General features: G+C 35.7%; 1 protein-coding gene across 7 annotated transcripts in view; it reads left to right on the forward strand.

Moving 5' to 3' along the window:
* The window catches only part of RSPO3 (R-spondin 3), an 86457-nt gene that overhangs the window by 25464 nt on the left and 44057 nt on the right, over positions 1-16936 (forward strand). For all 7 annotated transcript variants that reach the window (XM_006931980.5, XM_045058008.1, XM_003986534.5 and 4 more), the window contains 3 exons: positions 7266-7457; positions 9046-9192; positions 14451-14648. In XM_006931980.5, coding sequence (XP_006932042.1) covers positions 7266-7457; positions 9046-9192; positions 14451-14648 — 537 coding nt within the window. The remainder of the gene's footprint in view (positions 1-7265; positions 7458-9045; positions 9193-14450; positions 14649-16936) is intronic.

Consider the following 16936-nt stretch of genomic DNA (forward strand, 5'->3'; position numbering starts at 1 on the left):
CTCCCTCAGGTTTTCATAGTTTACTGCTTCTCATTCTCTAGGTCCCAGCTCAACAGTGACGTTCTAAAACGTGCCTTTCCTGACCGCTATGTGTAAAGTAGTTCCCCAGAGTTATTCCCTGTTTTATTCACCTGTTTATTTCACTCACACCATCCATCACAATCTTTAAGCATCTAATTGTGTACTTGCTTACTAACTGATTAACATCATAAAATCAGGAACTACATTTACTTCTTCACTTTTTCTTCACTTTCTTCACTTTTTTTCTTCACATTTTTTTTCTTCACATTTACTTCTTCACTTTTTCTTCACTTTCTTCACTTTTTTTTTTCTTCACTTTCTTCACTCCTACATTTACTACATTTACTATATCATGTGTACTGTTAGGCACATAGTAAGTTATCAGAAATCTGTGTTGAAAACCTTAATCATGGTCTTCACAATGTACAGATAATGCAGCCCCTTTCAGCTGCCTTTAATTTCTAGTCCTAATTCTGTAGACTGTGGATGGACAAAGCCCAGCCATTGGCCACCAAGTTGGCATCTAGCTACCAAATATTCATCATAGCTTAGATTTCAGGAATTCTATATCTGCCATCATTTGCTAGCCATTTTCTTAATATTTTGAGCTGGCTTCATTTTAGTGGAAAGTCTAGCTAATTGCTGTTTAATGTTAGGTCTGTGTTATTACTGTGGTTTTATTTTAAAGTATTTATAGAATATAAATATTAGACTCCCTTCAGGAAATTATTATTCAGTAAGAGAAAGAGAAAGATTTTCCAAGTTCTCAAAGAAATAGTTTCCATTAAAAACAGTATTTTTTCCCCACATAATAATGGTGGAGCCCTAACTGGGCTTTATTCAGCAGCTGGTGAATACATTCCTCTCTGAGACTTTAGGAATTTTGTGAACCCATTGGTGTGGGTACAAACTTTCACAGTGTTCAAGGTTGATTCACTGGGACAAAAGATGTGACGGACTCTATTATCCTAACTACTTCAGGTCAATTAATGTCTGTGCTATTGACTTTAATTAAAAACCATATAGAGTGTGTGCACATCGTGCGTCTAATTACATATACAATATATACACATATGCACACACCATCTGATGGTACACTGTATTTCAGAAATATCAAAATCTCTATATGTTTGTGCATATAAACATATGGCTCTCTCAACAAATTACTAGTCAGAAATAATATTGGAGGACTATGACAGACCTATATTGATCCAGTTATCATCACTTGAGAATATAAAGGAGTATTGTGTACCAGTAAGTAATTATATCCATTCAAACAGCTTCTCATATTGTGCTGTCTATACCTAACAAATGATTATGGAGATTAGGCATTGTCTGTTCTGCTTTGGCTTCTTTAACTTATGAATAAATAAGAAACATTGACTCTCAATATTTTCTGGGGTTGATTCAATAGAATTTAAAGGAGACTGCCAAGTAATTCAAATTTTTAACACTAGATTTTTCTTAAAGTGAATAATTCCAAACATTCAGAGGACTCATGAAACATCTCGTTCCATGACCATAATGCTATATTAAACTTAAAAATGATTCCATAATAATCAAGACAGATATGATATGATAGATATGATAGATATCTAGAAATGATATGATAGAAATGTGCTATCCTTACATAAGCAAAAAATAGGTCTACATTTTCTTTAGGTGAATAGATAACTGAAATAAATACACCTAGAAAAACTTTTATTATTTTATTTTGAATGATTTATTTCATAATTAAGCATCCTCAAACTGTATATGATTTGAAATTTTATTCCTTTACCAGATGTTTATAGGCACATCCCACTTAAAATCAGTTATCATAAGTACTTTCTATTAAGTGTTTACCTCTTTGACATCTTTATTATTTTTAAAAACACAAATAAGTAGCTTATCTTTTATATTTACTGCCTTCGTCTCTTCAGTAATAAAAAACTCTTCACTGATAACCCATTTAATAAGCAGCTGCCCTGTGTAGAAGCTGGGAATTATCAATAAAATTATGAAGACATTATCAAGACTGACCAGATGCCTACCTTCAAGAAGCTTCAAGTCAATGTGAACATCCTTGCAAAAGAAGAGGACATGGAAGAAAGGACAAAAGTGAAAATAGCTTTGCTTATAGAATTCCACTGGCCTCTTCTCCTTACCCTGTCTCCGAAGGCCACCATATAAGAAAAGCAGGCAGTGAATGTTGTGAGAACAAGAATGCTTTAGGAAGAATTTGGGTTTTTTTTTAATTATTATTATTAAAAAATTAACTTTTATCACATTTGTTAATTTATTATTTTTAATTCTCTGAATTATAAAATCTCAATACATTACTTTCATGTACTTAGCACTTTAAACTTCAATCAAACCTTTTATAAACTTAAATTCTGTTAAATTCTGTACTTCTGGATATTCTCTAGCCACAAATAAATGACCATCAGAGGTAACTGGCAGCATGCAACATTGAATTTCTTCCACACAGAAATTTACAATAGATGTGACTACATTTGCAGTTGGGGTTTAGAAGGGGATTAAACTAAAGCAAATCCTTGAAGCTTGTACTTAAATTGTTACAGAAACATAACTTAAATTTCAATGCTGCAACTGGTTTAGTATATCGTAAAAAATGAAAATAACTAGCCAAAGATTGTGTATTTACCAAATGCTCTACCATTTAAAACTCTATGTTCTGGATTTTTTATCAAAAAAGTTGATTTAACTCTCAGGACAATAGCTTTATGAGCCATTGCATCAGTTATGCATTGTAAGATTACCAAATAGAGAAATAGTAGGAAAGCTTAACAGCTAGGAAAATTGAAGTCACTTATTCAAGGGATATTAACAGGTCAGACACTGAACACTGAAAATTGGTTTAAATTACACACTAATATATACTCTTTTCATCCTTAACCTTTGTATACAAGTTAAGAAAAGATGCTTCCCTCTTTCCCAATTTTAGGGAAAGATACATCAATTTTACCATGTATTTGACACATTTGTAAAAAAAAAAAAAAAAGTCCCAATTTAACTTCCTCATGATTTCTGACTGTTTTTCCACTCAGATTTACCCTTGTTACATAGCTAGAGTTTACTTATATATGTAAACAGATTGTTACCAGACATCAAAGATCTAGGTTCTAACCTTTGATATCAACTGCTATTTGTCTTGTAGTTTCAGAATTTCTTTGAGTCCTAGTTTGGGGTTTCAAGATAAATAATTGTGATGGCTTCTATCCTTACTAATAAGGAGTTAATTTAGCTTTCTATGAGATGCATGCTTTGAAAGCAAAAATGGTGTAGAAATGCAAAGTATTGTTAAAAATCAACTGAAAATATGTCTTTTTTTCTTACCAAATATCCCTTATTTTGGACTATGTTTCCTTCTTCTGGCATTCTTCAACTCCTCCCTCTTTCAGATGTCTTTTCTAATTAGGTAGTTACAGCCAGAGACTCACCCTTACATCTCTAGCAACCAGTACAATATTAAGTTCCATCTCTTAAGGATCACTTTCTGGATATTTCATAAAATCTTCAAAATCAATGATCCTAAGCCATGTTTATATTTTTAGACTTTTTTTATTCTGTGTACTTGCCCCCACACTCCAACTGCAGGCTTTTACTCCCCCAGAAGTCCCTCTTCTCTTCTGTTCACTCACAGGCTGGAACTCAAAACACACCTTCTCAAATCCTCTTTCCTATTCGGTCCACATTCTGTTAGTCACCGTATTTGACGGACTCCACCTCCTAAATATCCTTGGAATAGTCATACCTTCCTCACCTCATTACCCTGCCTTTGCTATATTTTAAGCTATCACCAGTCTTTTACCTTGATCACTATATTAGTCTTCCAGTTTCTGTGTTTTCCATGCTGCCAGGGAGATCACCTTCCCAATACAAAAGTGATCATGTCACCCACCAGGTTGAAATCCCTTATATCTACAGAATAATGTCCTTGGCACAAACCACAAAGGGTTCCATAATCTAGATTTACCCAGTGCTTGCAATCTTTTTGATACCCCTCATATCTCCATTAACCATTCTTTATGCATCAGATGCATTGAATTCATGCCAGTCTCCTTCCTGATGTGGATAATTGGGGTGTTCCCTCCTCTGGCCTCATGATGGTCACTTACATACTTATAACTTCAACTTATTTTCTAAGATTAAGTTCAAACCTTAGATATTTTATGAAACCTCCTCACCATTAATACCTCCATTGTTTGTATAAACTAATAGTACTAAAACATTTTTTAAAAAGAGGTGATTCGGAAATGATAAAATGATAAAATGATAAAAATGAAATTTTTATCAGAATGGAAGAGGAAGAAGGATGAAAAAGCAGAATTCTATTTTCTGTCTTAGAATCATAAGATTTTAAGGCTGAAAGAATTGTTACAGTCAATCCAGACCAAAGTTTTCTGTGGTTTTCATGTAAAAAGTAAAACCTCCCCTTAAGATGAAGTTTGGAGAATTTGTATCTAGTTGTGTAATACAGGCTGTAAAAATTGAGTGACCCTTACATAGCATTCAAGAAAACAATCACTACTCTACTCAACTGTAAAAAAAAAATCTAGAATCCTAGAATCTGAGCTTCAGAGTCTTACTTATTCTCACTTCCCACAGCATAACACTGAACCCTTTCTGAAGAAATAAAGTTGGCTTCTTTACTTTTCAAAAATCTATTTTGCCAAAAAATTTTGTCTAAAAAGGCACAATATGAAAAAGAAGCAAGCAGAAGGAATGTAGTGCTACGCTATGAGTTGATTGTGCTAGATTTCATCAGTAAAAGTTTTAAAGAAAACGAGGTACTTTGTCACATCTCAAAATTTTGATGGGAACTGTTACCAGGTCATTGGGCCTGTATGGAGCTCTTTCCTGGAGAAGTTTCCAAACATCCAAAACCCATTTTTTAAAAAAATTAGTGTTTATTTATTTTTGAGAGAGAGAGAGAGTGCGAGCATGAGTGGGGGAGGGTCAGAGAGAGAGAGAGAGAGAGAGAGAGAGAGACAGAGGATCTGAAGTGAGCTCCAAGATGACAGAGAGCCAGAATTGGGCTCGAACTCACAAACCACAAGATCATGACCTGAGCTGAAGTCGGACACCTAACTGACTGAGCCACCCAGCATCCCCAAAACCTATTTTTAAGTGAAATTTATTTTAAGGTACATCAGTTTTTGAGGCTTCACATATGTAAATCATGTTTATTCTCATAACTGATTTAAAGTTGTATCATAATTGACAAAAGTTTCAAGGTGCTTGAAATTATAATTTTGTTTCCTTTGGGCAGCTGCATTGCAGAGACAGAAATAGGTTGTTGTGGGCCAGTTAAACCTAATTTCATTCAAACTCAGAGTCACTTAGTGCCCTGGGCTTGAAGTGACTTTCCTTCAAACTGAGGTCCACTTCTCCACAGACAGTTCTTATGAGAAGATTTCACAGGTTTTTAACTACACATCTTGCTTCTTAAAATGGACCAAACTAGAGTCTGAGCAGAGGAAGCCCTCTTCATCCCTTTCCTTTTTAGGGTCTTTCCCTACAGAAAACACATTTTCTGTAAGTCTCCAATGATGAGTTACCGCAATGAAAAAGTACCCTGTTGCTTGGAGAACAGTTTTCACTTACAAGTTCCCCAAGTCCTGTAATGCCTAAACCTCCTGTGCCACTTTATATATTCTTCCCACCCCACAGAGGAGCATGTACAGGAAAAGCAGACTTCCCTTCCCCCCCACATTTCCTCAGTTTATTTACAAAACGTCTTGGAATGAGAATGAGCTGCTTGTGGTTCCTGTGGCTGATTCAGGGATGCTTTCCTCTAGGCAGAGGACACTGGTCAACCAAATGACCTCTCTGTAACTAATTCTTGCACCCCTGTGGTAAGGCTGATTGGGCTTGTAGGTACCCTTTCTAACTAAGCCTGGTGGGATTTGTTTTTGCAGTAAAGGACTTAGCAAGAACCAAACATCACTCTGAAGACAGACCTGATAAGGGCAAGACCCATCACACCCCAACACGCACACACACCACTACCAACAAGAGAAATCAGAAATACACTGGGGTGCCTTTGCACTCCTGTGCATCAACCTTTGTTTCTTATAAAGGTCAGAATTTTTGCCTTCTGGATTCCTAGAGGAACAATAAAGCTACTTATAGTGTATTTGAACACAGAATTCATTAGGAGAAGAAATCATCCCAAACACCAGCTCCATGAGAGATGTACTTTAGTCAGCAATTTTACACCAGCTCACACATAGATGTTGATGACCAGTTGATAGTAATAAGAAGATTTAACGTTGTGAGGATCTCAAGTAAACATGACTCTTCCACATGTTTGTTTATGTTTGTTCAGATTTGCTAATGAATAGTCAGCTCACCACACATGTTGATGACTCTTGGAAACCTTAGAATTCTTAGGGGTATGTGTAGCAGTAGTCTTTAGTGTCATGCCCTCACCAAATACATACTTGAGTAGAAGAAGCAGAATTATTATATATTATATATATATAACATTATAAATATTATATTATAAACTATAAATATTATTATAAATAGCCACATGGTCTTGTAGAAATACTGGTAAGATAAGTATCACATTGTCATCATGGTATCAGTTTGAACTGATAAACATTAAACTTATGTGAGAGGAAATATTTTAAGAAAGCATGGGGGTGGGGGAGTCCCAAGAAGCTACATAGTTTCAGAATCAATTTGCAATGGATCAAAGAGTAATATTGTGTTCTCTAATAGACCATACATGAAAAAAGATATCCTAGAACAAAGTGTCCTTACTCAAGTTAAACCTTTTCTATGTTGTCATCTTTGCTTGAAGAAATTAGATACGTGCTTATCATCCATTGCATAAATGACGAGCAAAGCTAATATACATTGATTTTAGGGAATAAGCTGAAAATTACCCAATCTCCAATCTGCCAGGGTGCTAGTTCAATGAGAATATTTCACTACATATAAATACATATATGATCCATAAATAGTTTGAGGCAGTATATTCTTAGTTTCCAAATGCCCAAACTTAATCACTTAAAGTTTTTAATAACTTTTAAATTAAAAACAATATATGTGTATATTTAAGGGAAATACTAGATCACAGAAAAGAGAGGGGAAAAAAATCCCAACTTATTCACCCATTACCACCAATTGAAAGCTAGTGAAACAAATGTATCTCTGCCTAGAGAATGTCATTGAACTTCTATATTTATGATTTAACATTTGTTTTTGTCTTTGTACATTTGTCCCTTCAGTGCATCCTAACGTCAGTCAAGGCTGCCAAGGAGGCTGTGCGACGTGTTCAGATTACAATGGATGCTTGTCATGTAAGCCCAGACTATTTTTTGTTCTGGAAAGAATTGGCATGAAGCAGATTGGAGTGTGTCTCTCTTCATGTCCAAGTGGATATTATGGAACTCGATATCCAGATATAAATAAATGTACAAGTAAGTGCTACACAGAATTATGTTTTTATCTCACCCTTAGGGACTTTCCAGATTTGAAATGGCCTCTAGCATATTTGTGATATTCGGTGTTAAGTTAATAATAATATTTACCTGATAATAAGGCTAAAGCATACGTGGACTTAGCCCTCAGAGCAGGAAGATTTTCACCTCTTATAAAAAGCACTCAAGTTTTGTGGGTTTTTTTTTCCCATCATAGAAGCAAACACTGAGAACATGGTTATTACTCATGTAACCTACAGAAAACTACCATAAGCATTAATGCCATCTGAGTTTCCATTACTGTCACAACATCCCATTACTATCAGAACATTTAATGATTTAAAGAATAAATTCAGCTATTTTTGCTTCAAGAAAAATTCCAGTATAACAACTACAACATTTATCTATTTGTTGGAAATAAATGTTGAAAACGCTCTCATATCACCTCTCATCTGGACCCCGAAAGTCTACTCTTCACAGTGTAGACTGAGTAACCTTTCAAAATGTAGATTTAGGAAATACCATTCCTCTGTCAGGCACCACATATAGCTGCCTACCTCTCAAACTCATTTCCTATGACTGCAGCTCATCCACTGTGCACTGACCTCACTGGCCTTCTTGCAAGATCTTCCCACCTCAAAGCCTTTGCAGTTACTGTACTACATTCACTATTCTGGCAGCATGGAAAGCTCTTAGCCCACATCTTTGCTTGGCTGGTTCTTTTCTTTCATTCAATATTCTCACATATCACCTTCGCAGAGAGGTATTTCATGACCAGCTAACTCACAATAATCAAACTGTTCCTCTTTTCATTTTCCATATCTTTTCCCTACCTTTTGTTGTTGTCGTTCTTTTTTCCAGACCACCTCTTACTCTGGAACCAGACTGCCTGGTTTCAAAAGTCACTCTGATCTGGGCTGGTTTCAAAACTTTTTGAGTCTCAATTTCTATAATTCCCTGTAAAATGGGAATTATAATCAGGGCTACCTCAGTGGGTTATTGTAAAGTTGAAGTGACTTAATATTGTAAAATATTTGCAGCAATATCTGACTTACTAATCACCATATAAGGGTCAGCTATTGTCATTCTTTATTGTGTCTTCCCTCCTAAAATGTAAGCTTTGTGAACTCCTTATCTCTCTTTGGTGCACTGATGTCAATCACTATCTAGAATAGTGCTAGGCACATAGTAGTCAATCATATACTTCTTGAATGAATGAATGAATGAATGGACCTCTAAAATAGCACTAAAGCAATATCTAGTATATTTCATTAAAGTTCTGACGAAACACTTTTTACTGTTATTTTATATAAATGGATACTCGGTCTTATAAACATTCTTGGCAGTAGACATTGCCAAAAATTCTTTCGTAGGACTCTCAGTACAGTAATTTTGAAATCAATGATTGATGTTCATCAACTAAATGACTGTGGAGGAATCCATAATTTAATTTAGAAAAATAATTTTGAATCCTAATTGTTTTGACACAAAAGTCACATGTGCCTGTGTTGTAAGCATACAGACCCGGACCAGCAATAAGTAAGTGAAGATAATGAAAGCATATTTCTTTTCTTTTTTTCTCTTTCAGAATGCAAAGCTGACTGTGATACTTGTTTCAACAAAAATTTCTGCACAAAGTGTAAAAATGGATTTTACTTACACCTTGGAAAGTGCCTTGACAATTGCCCAGAAGGGTTGGAAGCCAACAACCATACCATGGAGTGCGTCAGTATTGGTGAGGAGGATTTCTAAGATTTACAGGGGAGGATAAACACCTCAGATGATAATGTCAGTCTCCATGGAAGTGCTGCTCAGAGTTCTGTTTCACAAGAACCTGAAGGGGTATCTCCAATGCTCCCACAGCCTTAGCCAGCATGTATCACAGTACAGTTTATCACCCCGCGGGTGCTCCATTATTTCTTAGGGAGTGTTAATAACTGTTTTGGATAGTCTGATCATTAAAAATTTATTTCATATCATTATTTAGTGAACTTTTATTTAGAGTAATTTACCATATACACACTTTGTGCAAGTATATATCATATATGTTATACACACATACATATATATAAAGATAAAGATAAATATATGAATATATATATATGTATATATTTGGTCTTAAACTAAATTTTCACTTTAGGACATGAGTTTCACATAACACTTAGGTCTAATGTCAACCAGTGAGCAAAGTTTTTTTTTTTTAATGTTTATTCACTTTTTGAGAGAGAGAGCAGAGGAGGGGCAGAGAGAGAGGGAGACACAGAATCTAAAGCAGGCTCCAGGCTCTGAGCTGTCAGCACAGAGCCCGAAGCTGGGCTTGAACCCATGGACCATGAGATCATGACCTGAGCTGAAGTCAGATGCTTAACTGACTGAGCCACCCAGGCATCCCAGCAAAGTTGTTTTTTAAAGGCAGGAAACATTCTCTGGATATAGCCCTTTGGTACTCAGTAGATGAGCCAAACACCTACAGAAATAAAACTGATACAGTTAAAAATCTCATTTTTTTCTCTCACCCTGCTTTACTGAAATGTCCTGCTTGCACAGGTATTCAGAAACAAGGAGAGGATTTTGGACTTACTCAAACTGACAGAAGGACATAGTCATAGGGTCTGATTAAATGCAGGCTGAAGTTCTTGAAGGGGAGGTCCCTCAGACCAGTTGTTTGTCTAAATAACAGATCACTGTCAGGCTTTCTTTCTCCCTTTTAAATGTTGTGCAGCTACTACAACGACGAGTTGGATGAACAGTTGGGGAGCAGATGCTCAACCAAATGGGAAAACAGCATACTAAATCTCAAAATCCCCTGGGCAAGAGCTACAAGAACCTTTGATGCTGCACTGATATTGGCATATGCACACAAATGTCCTTCTGATTCAGTACAAGATAGTCTCCAGGATTCCCCTGGGGTCCCCACAGATAGATCCCCCGTTAGAATCAAAAGTGCTGGAGCAATAACTTGAAAGTGGTGACTTAACTATTTCAAGTCCAGAAATAATTGAAACAGAAAACACTCACTTTTAAACAAAGTTTCTAAGAGAATGAAACAAATAGATGATATTTTAATGATAATTTCAAAAGCATCTGGAAAACAACATTTCATGGCTCATTTTGGTTGAGTCTTCTTTTTTTTCCTTCTGGTCAATAAAGACACAGAAAAACTGGTTAGAAATAGGGTAAAACGTACATGAGAAAGCACTTCAAGTTCATCTCTGTTAAGTCCTGAGGGCTGATGACTAAAGGTAATAAGTTCCAAACTGTGGAAAAAATAGGAAACAATTCTGTGGAGTATTCAAGGACAGAAAATCAGGATGAGTTGCAGAAAGTCTGTGCCATTTCTCTACCCAGAAAAAGGGGCACATGTTTAGATTTTCTTAGTTGTTTAAAGTGTAGTATTCAGTCCTTGAAAGGCTATTTATCTTCAATGTATTAATGCTTTTCTATCATAGAGAGCATTTAGCACTTGGCACTGTTAGATTAGCTAGTAAAGCTTACTGGTAATCCATACTACTATTTAGACGAAAAATATTCTTAAAACAATGAAATTTAAGAAATTTATATATTTTAGAATAGGGATTAGAAATCTAAAAGCCATTTAGCGAATCTGGCTCATTGAACAGTTAGGTATAAATCACCTAGGACACAGTGCAAATCCGCAAGTTTTGTTGAGAGCCAGCTCTTGTTGCTTGCTGTAAGGGATGTCTCCCAGCATGTGCTCTCTAGCCAACAAGTAGTAGGTGGGCTACGACTGAGGCTTGCCCCACGATTTCATGAAAAATGATGACCTGTTTGATTATCACAAAAGGACATTAAAGCCTATTCCTTTAGCAAATATGAAACTAGGACCCGGAGAGCTGAAATAATGACTCCAAGGACACAGTGTGAGTTATTGTCAGTGCTATTATTAGTACCTTGACTCTAGCTCTCTGTTGTTCACCAAAGATTTTGAAGAATGTGTCCCTCCCTCTCTTTCCTGAAATCTACATTATGTGACTTGTTTCTTATCCTGATTATTACTAAGAGGAAAGGTCATAACAGAGAAAATACCACTCTGATATAGAGCTAGGGTGAAAGACTTCTGCCTCAAAATATCCACTCCTCATGGTTTTCTGTCTTATTAGGCATAAATGTCCACTGAACCCAATTTTATAGGAGAATATATTTCTTCTACTTTATGCTGTAGATATTGCTTCCTTTCTGCACTGTCATTGTGCCATCCTCATCGCTCCTCTGGGAGAGTTGGCCTCATTCAAGTAGTCACAGAGGGAGATATCCAGCTTTAAACTGTGAGTAGCAAGGAACATGCCCTTGCTATGTTCTCAGTGTAGCCATGCAGTTAGTCAACAAGAATGAGAGCAAATGAGTAATGCTGTCTTAAGGCCCTTACTGGTAGAACATCCAGTTCAGCTTTTCTTCCAATTCAAGAATTCCTTTTATAGCTTTGTAGACTGATGATCTATCACAGCATGACCATTTCTGGGGACAGGAAGCCAATTACTTTTTTGAGACCCTTGTTTCGTTAGTGAATAGTTAAAGATTTCCAGGGGCACCCAGGTGGCTCAGTTGGTTAAGCACCCTACTCATAATTTCACCTCCACTCATGATCTCACAGTTCGTGGGTTTGAGCCCCTCATTGGGCTCTGTGCTGACAGTGTGGAGCCTGCTTGGGATTTGCTTTCTCCCCCTACTCTCTGCCCCTTCCCACTTGCCCTGTTTCTCTCTCTCTCTCTCTCTCTCTCTCTCTCTCTCTCTCTCTCTCTCAAAATAAATAAATAAACTTTAAAAAACTGTGTTAAGATTTCCAGTGTTAAATTGTCCTTAATACAGAAAACAGAATAGAAAAAGGGTGTAATTTTGTTTTTTTCTTAATTACCTCTTAACCAAATAATGCCCCAATTCTATGTTGTTCAGACCTGAATATAACTTAAATCATCCTTTTTGTTGTCTTTACATGTTTTTCAAAGTTTCCAATTTTCCAGAAATATTTTTTACACAGTAACATTATAGGTTCATTTTATAGTATTTCTCTAGGAAAAGTTCTCCTCTTCTCAAGGATTTTTAACTATCCCTTCTTATTAGAGCTTTTTACTATCTGAACTCATCAATTTTAAATATTTCCTCTTTTTCTTCCTCAATGGAATTCTCTAATATTGTCATTAGAATTTAATTTTTAGAACCATTTATATCATATGACTAAAGACTCATAATTGTAATTTTAAAAATCTTATTTTCTGAAGTCTAAATATCCATTTTCCTAGACTACTTTTACAATTGTGAAGAAGCCCCAAAGTTCTTAGTCATTTTCACATCATGTTTTTTTTTGTTTTTTCTTTTTGTTTTTGTTTTTTTTTTAGTCCTCTTAAATGAATACTGGACAAAGTGACAGCTCACAAACTTTGATTTTCATTTTTCCATTTCCTTTCTCAGAGGTGTTTTTATTTGTTTTGTGTTAAAGATCCACTGTTTTTGTGTCATTAATATCAGGATGGGAGATACGTCCTAACTGGCAAAAGATTATGATATCAATAAATGACTTCATTGTTCTGGTCTTTAATTCAAATCATGTTATAACTGAACATGAAACTAGTATAGGAGTGGTTCAGTAAAGTTCATTTTTTTACGTTCACAGAAACTTAAATTAACTTATCTAGTCATTTTCATTTAACTCTGTGTTGCATTCAGATACCTGATAGTAACTACAAAACATGGAAAAAATGTATGGCAAATGGATTTAAATTTCTAAAACATTTAGGTTATATTTTTTGGGGCTGCATAAAAGATAGCATTCCACTCTAAAATAAGGATTTTTTTTCATCAGAAGGAAGCAAGAAAGGTTAATGGAAACTTGTGGAAAGAGAATCTGTATCGTCGAAAGAATTATTGCTGCAAGCTATTTCAGTTATTGTAAATTAGGAAGTTGTATGAACATAAATAAAATGATAGCATCTTGCAGATATTTATTTTCATTAGAAGTTCAGAAATCTGCTATAAGACCTTGGAAAGCCATGATTGAAAAGAAGGTATTAATATACAGAAAAGGGAAAAAATCTACAAAAGAAGCTTTATAGAAATTACATCTGTTCAGCTTAGGAATCACTCCTTCAAGTTAATTCCAGAAGCAGCTTATCAACTGAAGTTGATCCAGAATCCACTTACATACATGCTGCTATGCCTGAAGAACACCCATTAATGAATGATAATATTTACGGGCACCTGGGGGGGCTCAGTCGGTTAAGTGTATGACTTTGGCTCAGGTCATGATTCAAGTTCATAAGTTTGAGCCCCACATCGGGCCTTGCATTGACAGCTCAGAGCCTAGAGCCCTTTTTGGATTCTTTATCTCCCTCCCTCCCTCTCTCTCTCTCTCTCTCTGCCCCTCCCCTGCTCTATCTCTCCTTCAAAAATAAACGTTTTAAAAAATTTTTTAAAAATTTAAATAATAATATTTAAGTACTCAACTGCACGTGACGCAGAAAAGGAAGTGAATTGTAGACAATGACCTGGATGCATTTTTTGCTTAACCATTTTCTAGCACAGAAGTTCTCAAAGTGTGTTCTTGGTACCTGCAAATCAGCATCACATGTATTGTTAGAAATGCACATTCTCACGAGGGGTGGGATCTAGTTCATTCAGCAAGCCCTCCAGGTGTTTCTGTTGCATACTAAAGAAGTACACTAAACATAGCACATAATAATGACTAGTCTATCAAGTTATGGTCAGGATCAATCAAAAATTAGAGCAGTACTCTAGAAATTGTAAAGCATCAGTCAACTGTGAGCAATTAGATTAGTGCCTGGGTTAACAAATCTAGAGTGAAAAGTAAACCTAATGCAAAAATGAGTTTACCTGGCACTGTGAGCACTACAAATGTGAAAACATTTTATTCCTGTCTTTCTCTTTATTTTCATTTTCTTTAAGTTACCTTGCGCAAGTTTGCTCTACAGGATTTCTGCTCAGAATTTGAGCAAGTTTGTTTCTGCTGTTCTGTTTCAGTGCACTGTGAGGCCAGTGAATGGAGTCCTTGGAGTCCATGCATGAAGAAAGGAAAAACATGTGGCTTCAAAAGAGGGACTGAAACACGGGTCCGAGAAATAACACAGCATCCATCAGCAAAGGGTAACCTGTGTCCCCCCACCAGTGAGACAAGAAAGTGTACAGTGCAAAGAAAGAAGTGTCAGAAGGGAGAACGAGGTACTATCATACTAACAAAATGTACTTATTTGAAGCCTCATAATTTTATGCAAATTTCACCTTATTTCTTAGGAAACAGTGTTATTGGTCATGTCTAAAACTCCAAAATGTGTACCAACCAAAGCATATGCTGTCTGTAAATTACAGAATATAGATATGCAATTTTTTTAAAAAAATGGGAGTCTGCTATCAAAATTATAGAAGTATGTTAATTAAATCTTGATGAAGGAGGCTGCATTAGATATTTAGGCCTTTTCGTGTTGGGTCATTATCTTTCCTATCATCCGCCTTCCTGGTGCCTAGAACACGTTTGAGAAGCCTCATAAACACAAGTTCTAACACCATTTGGTACAAGACCATAGTGAAGAGACTCCAGCCATCAACTTACTCCTTTTTTCATTGCCTACCGTCAAAGTAGTACAATTCTGTTGTAAACTTTTCTAGCTAAATGTATTTTAAAGGTTACCTAGTATTTTTTAAACATTTATATTTTTTTAATGTTTATTTATTTATTTTGAGAGAGAGATTGAGAGCAAGCAGGGGAGGGGCAGAGAGAGAGGGAGAGACAGAATCCCAAGCAGGCTCCACACCATCAGCATGGAATCCGACATGGGGCTCAAACTCATGAACCATGAGATTATGACCTGAGCTGAAATCAAGAGTCGGACACTTAACCGACTGGGCCACCCAGTTACCCCTAAACATTTAAATGAATATATGTTTTTAATATTGACTTTACATTTACAAATGACCAAGGCCACATTTTATAAATATAATATAAGCATTAATGAAGTTTGATCCCCAGATTTTTTTTCATGTTATACTAACTTTGTAAACTAAGTTACAGAACTTATTAGATCAATCGTAAATAACTCTGTGTCAGAGCTTATTCTGAAGTCTTATGACTGCCAAGGAGAAATATACCGTTTAATATAATGTTTTAGGGTAGTTAACTTCCACTTAGGAGATCTGCAGTTTATCTTTAAAATAGAATTTTTTTGTCTTTCTCACTAATGTCCTCGACTCCACTGCTTACAAAGATATTATGTAGCTTTATATACCTATTGGTAGTTATGTTGAGCCAATAAATGATCCTCAGTGAATTGCAGCTTGAAAGGACTTTGGCTGCCTCTGTAGTTGGATTTCCTGTGCTTATTTCATTCATTCATTCATTCATTCATTCATTCATTCATTCAACATGGTTTCAATGAATTTTTACTCTGTGGCCAGACACACCACTAAGTCCTGGGAATTCACAAGTGAATGGGGTAGTATACCTATCCTGAAGGTATATGCAGGGTCCAGTGGAGGGTTGAGATGTTTAAATAGATAATAGCAATATCATATACAAAAGGGAGATTATAGATATGTGAACAAAATTCAGTGGGAACAGAGAGGAGGTTGTTGTGCAAACTTGAACATTGCTAATTTAAGAAAGATCTTGGGTCACTGGTACTTTGCAAAATGTCTTTCACTATATCAAAAGAGTTGGCCATTATCACGATGTATCCAGCCTGATGTTGCTATTAGTAATCAAGTAATTAATGTGATAAAATTTTTGAAGACATGGATGACTTTAAAGGGAACTTCAAGCTTTTGTAAATGTGTAAGATATTTTGATTAAAATTAGGTTTAAGGAATGAAAGTTGGCTAGGTCTTTCTGGCATTTGTTACCAATTAATTTAAAACATCTTAAATTTTAAAAGTTGGATTTGGAAATCAAATATTTCATCACTCTACTTGTTGGTAAACTCCCATAGCTGTACACTTACTTATGTTTGTTAAATTTTCTTGGAATTTAATGACTTACAGGTGGTCCTTGCTCACATTATACTTTCACAAAGATTCTACATCACTAATCAGTATTCAGTATACTTGACTTTTAAAATAGAAGTAAAGAAAACCTTATCCAATAGAAAAATTAAATTATGATATAATTCTTTTATTTGAGAATATGGTCTAATATATTTTCCTGGCACTTGACTTAAATATTAACATTGAAAATGTCAGTTTTTAAAACTAGCCACACGTAAGACAAATAAAGCCACAAGAAGTTTAAAATAACCTATGGCATAAGCTTGGCTTAAGTTTCTTCTGGTCCTTGGGTGCCTGAGTGGCTCAGTCAGTGAAGTGTCCAACTCCTGATTTTTGCTCGGGTCATGATCCCATGGTTGGTGAGATTAAGCCCCATGTTGACTCTGTGCTGACAGTGCAGAGCCTGCTTGGGATTCTCTCTCTCCCTCTCTCTGGCCCTCTCCCTCACGCACACCCACTATCTCTCTCAACAT

This window comes from Felis catus, chromosome B2 (assembly GCF_018350175.1).
Source record: "Felis catus isolate Fca126 chromosome B2, F.catus_Fca126_mat1.0, whole genome shotgun sequence".
Classification (NCBI taxonomy): Eukaryota; Metazoa; Chordata; class Mammalia; order Carnivora; family Felidae; genus Felis; species Felis catus.